This window comes from Adiantum capillus-veneris, chromosome 19 (genome assembly GCF_014529385.1).
Source record: "Adiantum capillus-veneris isolate H3 chromosome 19, ASM1452938v2, whole genome shotgun sequence".
NCBI classification, from domain to species: Eukaryota; Viridiplantae; Streptophyta; class Polypodiopsida; order Polypodiales; family Pteridaceae; genus Adiantum; species Adiantum capillus-veneris.
Genome location: NC_140949.1, coordinates 29,975,011 through 29,994,552, shown reverse-complemented (window position 1 = coordinate 29,994,552; position 19,542 = coordinate 29,975,011). Strand labels below are relative to the sequence as shown.

The window sequence follows — 19,542 nt, the reverse complement described above, 5'->3', positions numbered from 1 at the left end:
AGGCTTAGCCTCTCTAATCCCCTGCCTCCAAATTGTTCTCATCCTTTGACAGGGGGCAATATCCGCCTCGAGGAAATCCCTTGCATAGTGTCCAATTCTAAAGTACTTGTATCAAGCATTTGGGAATGACACAAACGATAATTCTTGTTGATATGCGCCCAAACAACCCACGGTCGAATCCAAATACTTGGGGATAGGTTTACTCATATTCCACAAGATGCATACCTTGATGTCCAAGCCAGACCTTACATGCTGCAATTTTGGAATGAACAGCACCCTGCCCATCATAGCAGCGAATGGAGTCAACATGATCTTGAAGCCATATAGAAAAGCCCTTGAGCGTGACCCACACTGGGCAGAAGTCCATAAAATCTTCATTTAGGCAAAATTCAGGCATCTAGGGCTAGCATATGTGAAATAAGAAGCTCCTCAAATGCCTCGTCTCATGACCAGGTCCTAGAAAATTTACTCAGAAGCACAACCTGCCATATAGAAGCCTTTTCCAACTACCGTGAACTGGTAATCACATTTTTGTTACTGGTTGTTGCTATCGCCCACTCCCAAAGGCTATGTGTTGACATCCTCCGGCCCATAAAATACAACACTACCAAGTGAGCACATCACAGTTCTATGCTCCGAAACACGGCTTCTGGATTGAAGTCACCCTACATTGCATAACAATCATCCACCTTGTTCTGACTTTGTCTGATCGTTCCGATAAGGATTTCTTTTGATAATGAATGACTGCCAAATGTATAGGGATTCAACATCTTCTCTGGATTTGCAATATTGGCACTGGAATCACTTGCCCTTTTTCTCCCCTCTACAGTGAATACAAATCCTATCCCCCATCCACCAGGACCTGCTGGCCCCTTGCCACCCAGATCCCTTGACATCAGTCCATCCGACTCCATATCAGCTAGGAATAGCCCTCGAGAGGAGAATAATTATTCTCATAAACTAGCACTTTGAAGACTAAAGTGAATAGTTTGATAAAAATACCAAGCTCGATAAGGAATATCAAAAGGCTTGGAGCACCCAAAAAAGGAGTGGCTAAAGACAAGCAAGTGCACCCTTCCCTAGGCCATGGCACAATAAAGGTGTTGAGATAAAAGAAAAACGTTGAATAAGCTCCTAGCCAACTCCACGCTAAAGATAAAATGAGCGTGCCGAAAAAGGCTCCCCTTAACTCCAAGATGTAAAGAAATTAAGCGCGCCTAAGATGTTCCACTACGGATAGCGTTGAAGCTCCTCCAAGTCAAAGGCAATGGAGAAATCCACCAGTTCATAGCAAGAAAGAAACCCTAGATCCGCACAAGAATTTTGAGTAGTTGACACCGAAGCACCAAACCCAGCAGGGCTACGCCCTCCACAACCTATCCAATCCGCACTTATACTACCTACTCAACCTGCACACTCGCCTGCAAATCACAGCCATACCCTAGCACGACACACACTCACTTGCAAACTGCAACCATTCAGATTAGGCTTATTTTAAGCCTGTATGTTTGACAAGGGTTTGGTAACAAGCAAGTTTAATACTAAATGTATACCAATTGCGGCTTTACGGGGCCAAAAACTATGCTTTTGCTGCTAAAAGTGGATTCGTACCGGATTGGACAACTGTAGATGAAGGACCAGGGATGAAGTAAATGCATGGGCCTAAAGTGCTCATCTTGTAAAGCATGTTGACCTTTTCAAATCAGCAATCGGAGCTTGGACTAGCAAGATGTTGCGAGTTGAAGTCGATGTCAGTTACTAGCAGTGAGGTGCCAAACGAATTTCTCGATTTTTGTCGCTTCAGTTGCAGGGTTTGACAAAGTCAAGAAGCGGCAAATGTCGGGCGGCTTGAAGTCAAGGAAATGAAGTTTTACCGAGACTTGGTAGCTCAATCACCGGGCTTTTGGGCATCAAACTGTAAATGATTGAAGTGGGGGGGAGGAAACAATTAATTTTAAATGAAGTTCTTGGTGGTTTTGGTTAGTTTGGAGGGGAGATCCATGGAACTGCCATGTGGCATCATGTTAACCCACATGGGGTCGATAAAGAGGTCATTGAATATATGATATGGTGTGAGGCCCTCATAAGCAACACAAAGGTGGGCATGAGGCCCCCTTTGAGCTCGTGGAGCTATGGAGATGAGCTGGCTTAGGGATGGTGGTGCTAATGCGGACACACGGCCTTGTTGTTGTCGCCAGGGGCAGTTTTGGTCAAAAATGCCATCGAACGATGGTGAGCAGCACTGCTGATGTAGCAGTTGCCTACATGCTTGTTTTCGTGCGCCTCTCGAGGCCCATTACTTTTGAAGGCAACAAAGGAGAGCACCAACAACGCCATCAAGGCTCCCATGGATCATGCATGTGGATACTTGGAGTTCAAGGCATGCCAAGGATAGAAGGAGGTCAACCATGTGCAAAAAGCTTGATATAAATAGGGAAAAAGGTCCAACTAAAACAGGACAGGACTCACACACACCTAGATAGAGGGGAAATTTTTTAGAGTTTTGGAGAGTTCCATCTTTTTTTGGCAATCAGTAGGAGAAGAAAGGGAGCTCTTGTAAATTGAAGGGAGGAGAGCAATAGAGGAGAGCTTCACCTTCATCATCATGAGCTCTAACTCGTTTGTTGGGCGCGCTTTCATCATAATCAGGTGTTTGAATATAGTTCGTGCTAAACTAATTGGGCTTAAACCGTTTATACAGGAGCTTAAACTCCTTAATCTACAATTAATCCAATTGACGATGTTGTTAACAGCATCGCCTTGGCAATCAAGCATCGATTCTCATTTGTGTTATCAAGTTCAACTATTCTTGTTCTTTGTTTCCACTTCAAAGAGGTTTTTAGTCTATTTTGCGGTATTGTTCATTTTCTCCCTCTCTCTTTTCCCATAGCTAGCAGCCCGCGGCTTGCCTTTTGAACCCCATATCTCCCAACATCTTGGTGAATTCAGTAGGAAATTGAGCCGGGGTGGGAGATTGAAGAGATGAGAGGAATTGGAACCATGTGAGACCGGTGAAGCTGGGATGATTGTGACATCAGACAATGCAAAGATGCTAGAGCTGGTACAAGGGTATCTACAGGAATTGGATTTCAAGAAAACACTGCAAAGAGGATAGAGGAAGCTGTTGACATAGCACTAGATGTTGTGTATGAAGAACATAATGTTTTTTCAAGGTATGATCCTGAAGGTTACCTTGCCTATTACGAAGCAGAGATGACAAGCCGAGGTGTACTCAAAGACCAAATGATTATGTCTTTTGAACAACTTGTGGATTTAAATTTGAAAGAAGTGTACCAAGAGATAACAGAGTGTTCTTTCCAGCAATGGATTGAATTTGCAAATGCTTTGATCCATGCAAGCTTTGCAGTACTAGAGCTTGAGATTGAACAAGTTACAACCAACAAACAAAGACAATGTGAAGATGAATTAATGGATAAATTGAGTGCTTCCACAACAACATGGACCCTGCTAGAATCTCTTCTAGATTTAAGTGATTTGCGGGACAACAAAATATTGGACACTGAAGACATGGACATAGTTGAGACTGGGTATGCTAGTTTCAGATTGTATGGTGGGAAAAGTGAGCCTACGAGCTTCCAAAGTAGTGATCAAAATTCTTTCAAGCAACCTAAGGAGATTTCTAGGGACAAATCGTATGAGTATCAATTAACTTGGTTATTTGAAGCTCACTATGAAGCTAATGTACAAGATGTCGACATGATGCCTGTGAGAAGATGTCTATGTATGATATTGTTGAAGTATGTATGCTTGCATATGCATAGTTATAGGTCAAAACAAGGCTGTTGTTGAGAGCCGCAGGACCATGGACTTGTGTATACCAGATTTTTAGGGTTTGGATACACCAGATTTTGAGGGCTTAGATGAGCAAGAGTATGCGTTTAAATCCCGGAGGATTCACCATGGAAAACTTACAGCACCACGTAAGTGCAGGGGGGGGGGATTTTAACAAGTTACATAAGCTTATAAGTTAGGGGTAGGCCCCCAATAATTTATTCCCCAAGCTTAAAAATAAGGAAGGGGGGTATCATATTTACGGGGGGGGGGGGGGGGGGGGGGGGGGGGACCTGACCCGAGTTGATTACTTGGTAATGATAGGTCACAAATGTGCACTATAACTTGGATGAATTTTGGGGAAGTTTTTTATCATGGAACACATCAAATTTTCATCAAGTCGGCCATAGATAAGGGCTGATTTGGAGCAGGTCAAGGGTTGATTTACACCAGCTTTGGATGGGTCAAAATTGGACAAATAACCAGAGTGCAAACTGATCGAGCACATAGTTTAAAAGTCAAACTAAAACACATTGAGGGTACATCTAGTTATCAATAGAAGTGGTTCCTTACTATGTTGCCAGTCACTATGCTACACAACTGTCGTGTAAGCGTAGAAAGGGTCATATTCCCTAATATGAGTCGTATATAGGGTTTTATCAAAGTTGTCCGCTCGCACGTGGCATGCCGTTTTGTATATAGAGTGAATCTCCTGGCGTTTGAAGATCCACAAGATGTCTATTCAAATGGGGTGCAGAATGAATTGCAATCTTTTGGTGTTTCATATGATTGGTTTCATTGTGCCGATGATATGGACAACACAGTAGATGAAATTTTCAATATACATGCTAAAATTTGTGCTACAAAGGTCCAAAGAAATTTGAATCAGGGAGAGAAACTTGAAGAAAAATCTATGTCAAATGTGGCTAGTATGCATGTCATGTGTGAAAATCTTGGTTTACAGCAACCTGAGATGTGCAGGGTAGAGGAATCTTTTAAAGCGATGGACCTAGAGCTTATGTGTCTATTGGATGAAGCTTTGGAAGTATTCTCAATTACACATGCAAAGGATACGAACAATTTGGGTTTGTGCATTACCAAGTTTATTTAGATGTTGTTGATGATGACCTTATGCAGTTATTAGATGAGGCTCTACTAGAGTTTGGGCATGCACAAACTAGGGAAATGTTTTTGATGCATCTTGGGAGCCCAATATGAGAGTTTTTCCAGGGCACTCATGAACTACAATATGTAGGACCATAATCCTAATGCTAGAGGGGGTAAAGCTGCACTACCAATGCTCTTACCTGTGATGGATGATCAACAATCGGTTGAGCAAGTTGCATAAGGGATATGGAAGTATTTAGTGATACCTGATGCTATATGAAATTTTCTACTACCATTTGATCTAGGAGGATATTATATTGCACTAGTATGGGGAGAACTTGCATTTTGTGATGTCTGTAAGTTGAATGATATGCCATTTGATCTCGGTGGAGATGTATATGTTCATGGTTTGGGATGGTTGACTTATATGCCTTATGATCCAGGTGGGGTTTGTGATGGTTTATGGGTTAATGGTTTCTTAAGTTTTAATGATGAGAAATTTTGGTGGTTTCCTATGATCTTGGAGGAGGTTATGATGCAGACACTAGGTAGAATCAAGGTCTTTATCTCTTGTGATTCAATAGGAGGTTTGCCATGTTTTTACGAGGTTGAAGTATTTCTATTTGGTGAGGGATCTAGGTGTATATGGGAAACCACGTGAGCAATTTCAGAGGAAGCTCATACCTTGGGATCCAAGAAGATGTTGTGATAATGACAACGATGGACTTTCAATTGGTGTTTGATCTTGATGATTGGCCTAAACTCTTACCTTTTGCTTCATGGGTTGATCGTATTACACAATTCTGTTACAAGTTTTATGTCATTTGAGTTGATGTATGGGCAAAAACCCATTATGCCTACATAGGAAGCGGTTATGTCTTGGCCTATAATGCCATGGGAAGAAGGTATGACTATAGAAGATTTACTTGCTTTACACATCCGCCAACTTGAGAGGTGTCAAGACAATATCAAGCAGGCTAAAGTTAAGCTCAAGGAGGCAAGGTTGCAGAATAAAGTTGCATTTGACAAAAAGCATCGACTACGACCTCATGCTATTAAAGATGGTGATTGGGTACTTGTTTACGATAGTAGATTAGAGAATCAATATACTGCTATGCAGAAAATGGTTAAATGATTGTTTGGATCGTATGTGGTGCTTCATGTTTATGACAATGCAACATATAAATTATGTGAACTTGATGGCACTGTGCTCAAGGTGCCTATTGCAAGAAAAAGGGTTAAGTTGTTTAAGAAGCAAGACGACAAATTTGTTCTTGAAGATCTCAATTAAGGTCAACATCCATAACATAATGATATGTATGCATTGGACAATGTGTCTGATGATGCTTTTAATGATACTGACTAAGTGTAGTTGGCACAACAAAGAGGTTGTGCAGGTTCAGAGGGGGTGGATGTTGTGCAGCTCTGCTTCCATGATAGAAAAAAGAACGAAAGGATGTATATTACACTTATTTTAAGCCTATATGTTTATCAAGAAGTGATAAGGGATTGGTAGCAAGAAAGTTTAATGCTAACAAATGTGGCATTAAGGAGCCAAAAAATATGCTTTTGATGCTAAAAGTGGATACGTACCGGATTGGAAAACTGCAAATGAAGGAGCGAGGATGAAGGAAATGCATGGGCCTGAAGTGCTCATCATGTGGAGCACATCAGTCTTTTCAGATAAGCAATTAGAGCTTGGACCGGAAAAATATTGTGAGCTGAAGTCGGCATCAGTTACTAGTGGTGAGGTGCCATATGAATTTTCTTTTTGTTGCTTCGATTGGAGGGTTTGGCGTGAAGTCAAGAAGAGGCAAAGGCCATGATGCTTGAAGTTGGATTAATGAAGTTTTGTCGGGACTTGATGGCGTGGTCACCGGGATTTTGGGCATCAAGCTGCAACTTCTCACAAGACAATGCCTTTGTGAAAAGATTTGCAAGGTTGTCCTGTGTTGGCACATAAGCCAAGCTGATCTCTCCTGCTGAGAGCCTCCCCCTGACATAGTGGTAATGCACCTCGATGTGCTTTGTGTGAGCATGAAAAACTGGGTTCCTTGCAACTGCCAATGTGATCTGATTGTCAATGTAGATAGTGTTGGTAGTGTCCTGTCCAACACCCAAATCAGTCATAAGGCGTCTAAGCCATACACACTCAATGGTAGATATGAAGACTGCCCTGTACTCAGTCTCACAAATAGAAGTGGCCACAGTAGGTTGCTTCTTGCTCAGCCATGAGATACATGAACTGTCGAGCATGAAACAAAAACCACTTGTGGACACTCGTGTGTCAAAACAACCAGCCCAATTGAGTCCAAAAAAGCATGTTAGTATGGCAACAATGATCCCCCCTTGGGATAAAACAAGCCAAGATGTAAAGTGCCACTCAAGTAGAGAAAAATCCTATTGGGCTATGCATGAATCTGCTGACCTGTGAGACTGTAAATTGAATATCCAGCCTCGTGTTGCATACATAAATAAGACCATCAACAACAAAACTACCCATAATCTACACAACTCTTATCAGGTAGAATGGCGTTGACGGCCCTACACTACTCATTCAAGTCCTTTCTTTTACAAATGGAAAGAATCAATTCCCTGCTTTTTTTGAACGATCTCAGTGAAGCTAGTGGTTGACAGATCATTCTCAAACACCTGACAGCTCCTAGCCTTTTAGATTTGCTTAAAGTAGCAAAATCAAACAATTTGCATGCACACAAGTAGAACTTGGCTTTTTATCACCATCCCCACAAGGAACAAGTCGTTCTTGAAGAACCTTGTTTTCTAGGTTACTCCTTCAACAAGTGAGGGAGGTCTTCGCTAGCCACTTCAAAATCCAAACGCCTATCAGAGCTAATCCCTCTGCCATATAATATTAATCCTGTTGTCAAAGCCTCCCATAACACCTTCCATAAAAAGACCTTCATTATCAGTGGCCATTGTGGGTTTAGATGATATTCGCTATTGTCATCCATCTTATTTCCACTCCAACTTGGACTCATACACCAGCATATAGTAGTTATGTAGCCCTTCCAAATCCCTATTGACAGTAATCTTTCGATCCCACTAAGATTGTGACTCTTCTTATCTCTTGTTTTTGTTGTCCCATGGATGGGCGAGCTGATTAAGTCCTTTATTGTTTACCATTCTAGTTATGTCCCTTCTAAAAAAGGTTCAACAGAGTGTTTCCTACTTTCGAGAGCCAAGGGGACCAATGGGTGATGGAGTTTTGGAAATAAATTGTTAACTCTCCCCCCTCTAGCACCTCCAATGCTCTAGTACACTTCCGTACTAACTGGCTCACCATGGCCCCCAATCTTAGGCTGGTATATCGAGGGGCGAGCAACTTTTTGTGCACCTCAAGACTTTTCCACTCGCCACATTGAGAGAATTTTTTTTCCTTTCCAATCATGTCCTTTGTCATAATATCCCATGCCTGATCTTGGTCCATGATTGATGCAATAAATTTGGCACATTGGGCCTTTGCATGGATAACAGGGTTAAGAATCTTGAGGCCTCTTTGGTCCTTTGGTCTCGTGTCACACTTCCATTGGGCCCACTGCCATGGGATCGAGTCTTTGGTGTTATTTTTACACAAGAATCTTTTCATTGATTTTAAGAAATCCTTCCAATAGCACTTGGCTAGCTTGAGGAGCGGGCTAGTGAAGGCTATGTATGAAAGAAAAAACAAATTGATCACTTTCACCCTGCTTAGGAATGGTAGTAGCATATACTCCCATTTTTGCATCTTGCTCCTTATCTTGTCCATGACCCACTGAAATCTTTGTTTGTGCATTACCTCGATCCCCAATGGAGCACCAAGATGTCAAAAATCTTCCCTTTAGAAACTATCTCTTAGGTCCACATAGATGGATCGAAGGAGTCGTTTTCTAAAAGTCTTGATTTTTCCATATTGCATGTCAACCCAAAGGCTAAGGGGAACATTTGCACAATCTCTAGTCTTTCTAACTACTTGAGGGCAAGCTTTGAGGATCAGAAGGGAGTCTTCCGCAAAAAGATTTGCTATGAGTTGGTCAATCTCCAGAGCCTTTCTAACTACTTGAGGGCAAGCTTTGAGGAAGAGAAGGGAGTCATCTGCCAAAAGCTTTGCTATGAGTTGGTCATTGCTAGGCAAGGACAATTCTTGGATCTCCCTTCTTGCAACACTATCTTTAAGCATTACAGCCGGTGGAAGGGAGTTGATGATAAAAAGCAGAGGGGCCAACGTGCATTCTTATTTGATTGATCTTTTGACTTCAAACATGCCCACAATCGTGTTATTGAACAAGAGCCCCGAGAGACTTCTAGCACTTAGGGTTAGAACTAAGCGACGGATCTGTGGCCCAAAGCCCAAAGATTTCATGCCATCCTCAATGAACAACCATGTAATCCAATCATATGCTTTGTTCAGGTCTAGCTGGAGCAAGATACACTCTTGCTCCGGGTGAATAATGTGTATTCTATGTCGACCATTATTGCCAAGATGTTTTCATATATTGACCTTCCATTGATAAAATCATGTTGATGGGGAGTATAAGCTTTATCTAGAATGGGAGATAGCCTTTAGACTATAGAGTTGGCTATGATTTTGTATGCCACTAACATCATGTTTATGGGCCGCTAGTGTTTCAATTGAGAGTACCAGACTTGCTTTGGAATGGATTTTATGAGGCTCCTTTTAATACTTGAGTGTAGGACTCCATTGCCCAAGGCTTGATTAGCCAATGCCGTGATTGGGGACTTTAGATCCTCCCAAAATTCTATGAAGAACTCCGTAGTCAATCTGTCCCACCTAGGGCATTTCTCTTTGCCTAAAGCTTTCAATGAGTAGAACCATTCCTCCTCCATAAAGGCCTTCTCTTGTAGGTTGGCTTTTGAACATAATTTTATTAACTTATCTTTAGGAGAGGTCAAGTAACTTTTGACCAAGCTCAAGATTCATTTAAAAATCCCTTTTAGGTATGTAATAAAGCTATCAAAGTTTCTTCAGAACTGGGTTAACATTGAAGACATTTAAAGTTAAAGTATAAAATATAGTTTTATGGAAAAAATTGCAGGTTAAGACATTAGGAAGAGGATGACGTTTAAGAGGGACTCTTTATTTGCCATGAGATAATGGAGGTGATTAACATTTTAACAAGCAAATGCACACCATGTGCAAAAAAATGATGGGTGTGTAAGAGAGGTGTAAGAGTGGTCAAAGAATGCACTCCCTCCCCCACCCCCTTGAAAAAAAAGGGAGTGGATAACTTTATTATTTTTGGCCTTTCATAACTTCTACATACAATCTTCGATTTGAGCAAAGAGTATAGATTTGTAGTCTACACGTCGAGCTCTTCCAGTAGATATGTTACATGATATGGTTTTACCCGCTAGATTTTAAATTTCATTTTGGGGTAAAATTTGACTTCAAATAAACTACCCGTTTTGCCTGTTTGGATTTAGAAGGTGTCCATTGATTGCTTTTTAAAACTAGAGGTTTGACTCCCTTAAACTGCCAAACAAAGAGGCCCTCCTAACTCTCATTCTCTTCCCAATGGCAAAGGAAAAAGAAGAAATTCTGTCCCAAAATAGAGAAAACAGTGTAAAAACACGCAAAATAAACCTAATTTTCTAAAATTTCCTTTGTGCAAATTTAAGGAAAGGGTGTATGTTTGGAAAAATGATTTTTTTCCAGAGCATTGTTTTTGTGTCATATAAAAAAATACTTCTCTAACTACGAAGTCTCTCAAGAGCTACTTCTGTGGCCTAGCTACAACATTACTTTTTCCTCTGTTAGAGGTAGTATACAACCAAACTATAATATAGATCTTGTCTACAGATCTTTAATTCATTGTCTGATGTGTTGTCCTATTCTCTTGTTTGAATTGGATGCATACAAAATACTGACACATGTTATCCCTTTGAAGAAAGGAGGAGGGCGGGTTACCCAAAATTGAATGATACTCCTTCTTGGCTGCAACAACGCGCGGGCCACATACTAGATGTAGAAGAAAAGAGCAACTTAAGTGAGTTTTTTCGGGAGAGGGGGGCGGGGGGGGGGGAGATTGTAGAAGAAAAGAGCAACTTAAGTGGTCTAGCATAGTGTTGAATTTCTCATTACATACGTTTAGAAGCCTGCAAGTGACCTCTCTCTCTCTCTCTCTCTCTCTCTCTCTCCCCCACACACACAAATGCACAATCAAGTAAAGACAAAGCGAGTTTAGTGTTGTACCACAATACATCTGCAAGTTGAGTTTTGTTATTGGCTCCTTTCTTACGAAATTTGGGGTTGTTAAGCTCCAAGGCATATGTGAGAAATCCGGTAGAGAAGAATAGGAGAAGTATGCATGCCCAAAGTGTTTTTGAGAATGGTTCCAAAAAAATCCAAAGTTGCCTGCCTTTTGCATGTTTGTAAGAGGTTATCATCTCCAAGTTGGATAGCATGTAGGGATGAGAGAAATCAACCCACTTAAACCTTCTTGACATAATTGTCAAGTCAGCCACCATTCCATCTGCTACATCCTGATCATACTAAAGAGGCTTGTTAAGCAAAAGGCCTAAAAATACGAGAAAGTAATACTTTCAAATAAAATAACTTGCCAATAATTACGACATTAGATTGAAAACTTTTAAAGTCATATATTATAAAGGCTTGCTAAAGCAAAGGCTATATAATCCAGATAAATCAATTTTTTATAAAAAAAAAACAACTTTTAGGGTTTAGATTTCTTTTTGAGAAAATTACCAAAATACCCCTCTAATTTGTGAAAATTCCTAAAACACCCCTCAAATTTCAAAATTTCCAAACTACCCATGATATTTTGTCATCAATTCCCAAAATGCCCTTCAAATTTTCTAAATTTCCCAAAATGCCCTCGGTTTTGAGATCAACTCGTCCCATCCAAGGGATTTCGCTTTGCCCAAAGCTTGCATCAAAAGAGAGAACTCCTCCTTTGTGAACGACTTTTCCAAAAGTTTGGCTTCTGAGTGTGAGATCTTCTTTTGGATGCTCCCAAGAAGAAAAAATTTGGCTTCATCCACCTCAAGGAATGGGCCGCGGGAAGACCAATAACCTATTTTAAGTGGTCGAGGATCAATTGAGCCATTTCATCTGGGTTCTTAACTTCATTACCTTTCCCATCTGTAAGTGATACAAGGCCCCGATTTCTCTTCACTTTGAGGGTCCTAAAGAAGTGTGCATGATTGGCCTCCTCCTGCTAGAGGAATGTTTCTCTCGATAATATTCTGGCCTTCCTCACCACCTCTAGTTGTTGATTGGTTAAGTCTTTTTTTGCTTCAAGCATCTTTTATGCTCATCTTTTGAGGCAGTCCCTTCTTCTTTTTTGGAGGTTACTAGCTTAACTTCATCCACTAGATGCTTCAAGCGCTCCTTCTGGTATTTCTTCCTTCTCGGGCTTGCAATTTTGATTGCTTTTAGAATATTCTTGGCAAAAATATCCCAAGCCCTTGGGCTTGCTAAGTTCACATATTTCTGAAGCTTGCTCATGTATAGCTTTCAATTTTAGGCTTTTGAATGGGGGTCTTTGAAGAGGTGAGCCCTTATCGTGAGAAGCTTCTTAGACCAATGTGGGCAAACGTCTTCTCCTTTTGGATTTTTTAAAATTTTATGCTTAAAGGCAAGTGATCTAATAGGTTCTAAGAGGTTACCACCTTCATCTCTACCAATGAGGGCATCCAATTGGCCTAGTGGGAGCAATAGCAGCGGCCCAACCGAGAAGATGTGCCAGCATATTGCAGACTGGTGTATGTAAACCCATGCGTGCTGCTCCAAGGACCTATCTCCCACATGTCACTAGTGTCCATCTCTCACACAAACTTAGCTATTTGGATCTTTCGAATCTAGCTAGCATCTTTGATGAACTAGTTTTGTCCTCTTCTCTTCATTCCCCTACAACCTAGATGTCTTTCATGTGTTCCCATAGCTTTTCTCTTTCCTTCACAAAGCAAGGTCCATAAATGTTGATGATGGTGATATGCTCGGGGGGGGGGGGGGGGGGGGGGGGGGTTCACTTAATAATTATGTGACTATCACATGTGTGCAACAGAAGGGGTTATTAAATTTCATTTTTTTTGCACATTTTTACAAACAGAAGGGTACCATAAAATGGAATTAGAAAAAAAAACTTACAGATTGAATAGGAAAAGGGTGTATTTTATTTGTCAAAAACTCACAGATAAAGAGTTTGATAAATACTCCTTCTCAACGCATGCGATATACAAAATTTATGAATAATGACCCTCTCCCCTCCCCCCCACACACAACAAAAAGGTGATATGCTACTCTACCCACTTTATCCTAATTCCTAGAGCTCTACCAGAGGGATGATTAACCACCACCTTTAGTTCTAGATCTTTGTCCACAACCGAGAGGACGCCATTGAACCCATCAGTACCTTCCCCGTAGAAGGGGAGCTTCTTCCCTACAACTTGTCATCTTTTACTTGCAGCATCCAGTTTATGCTCTTGGATAGCCCAAAAGTCTACACCCTTGTCTTTTATTACTTCCTCCCAGAAAATGGAGCTCTTTTTCGGGTTTTGAGCCCCTTCACATTCCAAGTTTGGAGTACAAACTCTTCCATTACTACTAAGAGAGATATTATCATAAAGGAAGGGGGTTTTGTGAGATTCAAGTGGTGCTTCTCTCATCTGCCCCACCATCCACGCTTGGGATTTAAAATGCTTGAGATGTGGTGCCATCCTTCTTCTTTTTTTTTTTGAAGATATGAGACTGAATAATCTTCTGAAACAATAGGGATGACATTTTTTCTGGGAAGCGAACGGAAGCGGTATCCAGGAGTGGCCTTTCCATTGCTCAGGTGAGATTTGAAGGGTTTCTTAGAGTCACCCTACAAGGCTCCCGTAGTTAGGCAGGCAGAAATGCACACATTGTCTACAAATTGGTCAACCACAATGGTGTGGAGATGCCTTGCCTGAAACCTTATAAGGGCCCAAGGTGTAGATCGCCATCAATGATCGTGAGTGATGGAGCGGGATCGGTGAACCTGGTTTAGGAGCCTTAGTATGGCTTAAGGTGACAGATTGCGATCCAAGAGTAGGCAAGACTCCAGGAATGCCTTGTTGATGGATTGTAATCCCTGGCTAGCAGCCAACATGGTTTTTCTTGAGACACCCTCAAACCCTACAACCCCTGATCGGAGCTGGCAAAGGGCTGCTCATGCTCAAGCCGTAGAGCCGAATTGAAAACCCTAAATGTGGCAAACAATTTCCAAGATAGTTTCCCTTGTAACATTTATAAGACATCTGACAAATATCATTAAGGAAAGACTCATGCTTCTTTGTGAGCTCCTTTTCAATGAGATAATGGTGGTACCATTTGAAGTCAAAGATTAATCAAACACGGTTGCCCACTTGCCCCTCTTCATGTTTGTTATTGGTTCCCACCCTCCTTTGGTAACATTACTCAAAGATAGTGCTCCAAAAGGGGAGATTCAAGGGCTCTCTCTACCAAACAATGAACAAATGCTGGCAAAGCCTTTTGTAATTGAATCCGTACTCTTCCTCAAAGTATTCTCGCAGGTGAAGATTCCCATGATTGATTCTTCATCAGACTGATGTCCCTGGCTTTGACCAAGTCTACTCTGACTTGTCGTGTCTCATTTACCAGATTGCCCATTGTAGCAATCATGGACTCCTCGAGCCCAGATGTTACTTCCTCGTTCTAAGATCCTAAAGGCTGGGGTGGTAGCTTATGAATTGTGTGAGCTTCAGAACATTCTAGCTATTCTGGCAGCTTCCTAGAGAAATTCTCTGTAGATTTTGTTGCGAGCTCCCTCTGTTCCTGCGTTAACTGAGTCAACGTTAGTAACAAGAGATGCTAAAGACCGAAGACGTACGGATGCACATCGAAGATCAACATGAACAAGCAGTAAAGATTGGAGTTACACATTTACATTTTTTCAAAATGGTCACGTATTGTAAATTTCCAATTTATTTCAAGACATTGTAATATTTCTAATGTGTTATGGGCTCAATGGGAGTTCCAAGATGTAAAGAACATGTCAATTATTATGCTTAGATTGCAGATTTAGTAAGTGGTGGAGCCCTAAAGACCTTGGGCGCCCAAACATTGCATATTTTTATCCTAGGTATACAAGGCAGTGTGTAAAAGAAATTAGGGTTCTCAAGCTAGAGCACTCTTTGGTGAGAGCTCTTGCGATGTGTCGCTATGGAGTCCTTGAGCTTCTCCTTGCTCATGTGACTTGATTAACACCAATCAATGCTTAATTCTCTTTCACTATGTCTCTCTCATGCTTCTTATGATTGTTGCGAATTACACTTTGATTAGCTAGATCATAACTAATTAGTGGTTAATCCCTCTCTGATCTTGTGTGATTGCCCTCTCTTGCTTATGTGTGCATGTAGGTTTGATTGGAGTGTGGTGCTCGATAGATCTATGTGTGTGTGCTTGCGATTAGTGTGTTGCATGATAGCATTAGTGGTGTGTGCATCTTGCAATCGTTTTAGTGTGTGTGATTGGGTTGTTTAGAGGTGAAGGAAAGTGGATGTGGAGATGGCCAACCATTGTGGCTTATCTCCTCCATAGGCCGAGAAGCTCACCTCATAGAGTCACCATTCGTGTTGCCATGATTAGCTCACTAATTGTGTGAGTGTTTCCATACCCCAGCCAAGTAGCTCATTCCTCCTGATTGATAATTTTGTTGGTCATTGGAGCTATGCAACGATGGAACCCCCAATATTTGGTGCCGTTGTCGGGGACGATAGCCTACGCTAGTGTAATTTTGGCATAGTGGGATGTGTTTCCTCACTAATTTCACTTGTGTGTTTATGGTTTTGTTGATTTTGGATGTGTGAAGCCATGTTTTTATTATTTCCTAATTTGTCACCGTATCTTGCCAATTGTGTGTTTACACACTTTAATTTCACACTAACCCCTTGCTAATTTCACTAATTTTGCTAACTTACACACTAATTTGCTACTAAAGATTGGAGCTTTCAACCGTCAATCAATCTTCATTGGAAAGGTAATCAAAGTGGTATTCTCAACCTCCTTAGAATTTAAACATGTGTAGAGATTCTATGATGAGTCTATGCTATGATATGCTATGTTAGTTACAATGCCATGTCGATGCTATGTTAATTGCAATGCAATGTCAATGCTATGTTATGCTATAAATCTTTTTGAATTGTTCATTTTCATGCCGTCGTAATGCTGAAATTTTCTAGATTTGGTGGCGTATGGAATTGACAAGTTCAATTGCTAATTGGTGATTGTACATTGCTAATTGTGTGTGTAATTGATCTAACTGCATGCTTGAATGATCAATTGCAAGTGTGTGTGCACTAAAATCAAGTGTGTGTGCATTCTAATTGAGTGTGCGTATGCCTAATCTTAGGTGTGTGTACACTATTTTGTCCTTGATTGTGCACCTAAAAATCAATGTGTGCTTAATAATTTTTCAAATTGTGATGATTGATTTGTGTTGTGGTCATGCCCAACTAGAGATTTGTGAAGTCACATTGCAATTTCGACAAGAATAACCCTTTTGTGTGCGCACCTAAAGATTGATAAAAACTGTCAATTATTAGAGTTTGTGTGTGTGCTTAAATGTGCATGATTAATTTAATTTTGATTGTATATTTACGTGTGTAATGGTTAATTGCTACGTTTTTTAACTTAAAACAAAGATTTACACACTCCAAATGCGTCAAATTTTGACCTAATTTTGCCGATTTAATTGCTTAGTTTGGATTTTATTGATGAACTTGTTTGGCAATTGAATTGATGTGATTTTATTTGGCTGCACTAATCCTTTATGTGGAGGATTTTTTTAAAAAAAAAAGGATATTTTTTGTAATTTTTTACTAATTTTTGCTTAATTCTGTAAAAAATTGATATCATGTGATCTTTACGAGCTATTATGTGTGCGTATTTAGGGCATCATTTTGAGCGCAATTGTGCTCTCCATGGTCGAGTTTTGAGCGTTTTACTATTTTGGGGGATCAGGTTGTTGATTTTGTCATAAATCGTGTTTTCGGTAAAAATTGCTAATTTTGGTGTGCTTATGCGTGTCAAAAGTGTTCGATTGTGATTGTTGATGATTTTTTGAGATTTTTAGAAATTTTTGAGATTTTTTTGGGGATTTTCGGATGATTTTCTATGTTCTCGGGTGATTTTCGGCCTAATTTTGGCACTTTTGGACGTTCAAAAATAAGAATAAGACGGATTTTGAGCTTTGGTGCGGACAAGCGGGATTTTCCAAACCTTGGCGTGTGGTCTGATACGGTGTCGACGTTGGTAAAAACTTGACGATGATTTTTGATTTTTGTGTGTTCGTCGTGGAAACGACTCCTTGCGATGCTAAGATTCAACCAAAAAAAAAAATCCCTCCTCCTCCCAAAAGAGCGATTAGTATCTCTCTCTCTCCCCTCCCCACTCTCTCTCTCTCTACTCTATCCACCCCCATCTCTCTCTTACTTTTTCTCTCCTATTCTCTCCGATTATTAACTCTCTCTCTCTCCTCCCCACTCATGATTGTTAACCCCCTCTCTCTCTCTCTCTCTCTCTCTCTCTCTCTCTCTCTCTCTCTCCCTCCTGCGTTACCGCACCCTCCCTCTCTCTCTCTCTCTCTCTCTCTCTCTCTCTCCTCTTGTCCCATTAACACACACACACACACACACACACACACACACACACACACACACACACACACACACACACACACACACACACACACACACACACACACACCTCTCTGCTCCGCTGTCACGTGTCCCTTTCTCTCTTGTCTCGTAGTGGCGTTCCCTGTGAGTCAAAACACACACACACACACACACACACACACACACATGTACCCTCTCTCTCTCTCTCTCTCTCTCTCTCTCTCTCTCTCTCTCTCTCTCTCTCTCTCTCCTCATCTGCATGTGCGCCACAAGCTCCTGAGTCCCGTTGTCGTTTTCTCTGCCCGCTGTTGGCGCTGACAGGTGCCACTCAGCGGCGATAGCAACATCTCTCTCTCACTGTCCCGCAGCTCCCGCTCAGCCCCGGGCCCCTGTCCTGCCCCGCTGGCTGCTGCCCGGTGCCATTAAGGCCACCCACCCACCCACACACACACACACTCTCTGCATCTCTTCTGCTTCTGCCTGTCACACGCACCTGCAACCCCCACACTTAGCACCGTAGGTCAACGCGACCACAACGCTGCCAGTACCAGGTCAACAAGAAAAGTATGTTATTTAATTTACGATTTTAAGTTATTTTAGGATTATTTTATTTAGTCACAAAAATAGAATAAAATACAAAAACCCATTTAAAAATCAAAAAATAGAAAAAGAAAAAAAAATTACCATATATATATATATATATATATATATATAGATAAACTTCACAAAAAATAAAATAAATTAATAAATCACAATAAACCTTAAGAATCACAAAAATAAAAAATGACACAAAGAAATTGTAAATAAAAATCCAAAAATTTACCGAAAAAATCGCAATAAGAAAAATAATCGTAAAACCTTCAAAAATTTCCTAAATATTAAAAAGTTCACAAAAAAATTTCTACTTTTCTAAATTTGTTTATAAAAAATCATAAAAATATGCAATAAAAAATAATTAAAAAAGAGCAAAATTTCATAAAAAAGTTAATAAAAATAAAAAGAAAGTCGTCCAAAGAGGCAAAATAGCAGAAAACACATTGTCGAAAGAATCATACACTGCAAACCGAGGAAACTGCGGAAAAGCCAGAAACAACAGAAGAACACCGAAACAAGGGAGAAAATAGCTAACTAAAAGCCATGTGCGGTAGACAAATTTCTAAATTTGTGGAGATCATGCCGAAAATCGACAAATCAGAATTGGAAAACTCATCAAGGCTCAAAATTTTGAGCTAGATTTTGGAAAAATCCTTGGGAACTGGACTTAATCTTTTTGGCCAAGAACATCATTGTTTTAGCCCAATTTTGGACAGTGCTCCCACAATTCAGACAAAGAACGCGAGGGATTAGAAGTCATTGTGCAAACAAAAAATGGATAGGTGCAAGTGATTGCATTGCAAATTAGCTTCCAGTTGGACGAACAGGGACACAAATCACGGTGGATTGCAGATTAGGCTATTCAGAGTCCATAATTTCATCATTTCAAAGGGCTGCAATCAATTTTGACACTTTTGAGCTAGAGTTAATCAACTCTTGTGAGTCTTGCTTTGGCTAAAGTAGTTTAATGAAAAACGAGCTGGAGAAATTTTGTTAGTCACTACCAGGATCTACCAAGAGATAGGTTTTATAGATCAAGCCGACATGGACTCAAGTCGAGTCGAGGATTCAAGTACAACAAAGCAAGCGAATAGCAGTGGCAATACAGGCACAAGTGCAAAAGAGCAGCTTCTACAACTAAATGGATACAATGGAGATAAAATCTTATATGTAGATTCAGAAGGCCATAGATACTTGATGAGCAGCAAAAGCAACACATGAGCCATGATCCTATTGATCAGAGTAAAGACAAATTTAGAGAACTCCCAGATGTTCACAGACTTCAGTGGAGCCACGTATTGCAAGGTCAAAGATGAAGTGCAGATAGAAGTTCAGAAAGTCCACCCAAATGTTTATCCAAAAATCTGCAGAAGTCAGCAAAACATACAATTGGTGCATATGCAATCA

General features: G+C 40.6%; 1 protein-coding gene across 1 annotated transcript in view; it reads right to left on the bottom strand.

The window, feature by feature from the left end:
- The window catches only part of LOC147433769 (glutamate receptor 2.6-like), an 83,794-nt gene that overhangs the window by 49,569 nt on the left and 14,683 nt on the right, over positions 1–19,542 (bottom strand). The window contains exon 3 of the mRNA XM_086489793.1: positions 11,111–11,400. Coding sequence (XP_086345919.1) covers positions 11,111–11,400 — 290 coding nt within the window. The remainder of the gene's footprint in view (positions 1–11,110; positions 11,401–19,542) is intronic.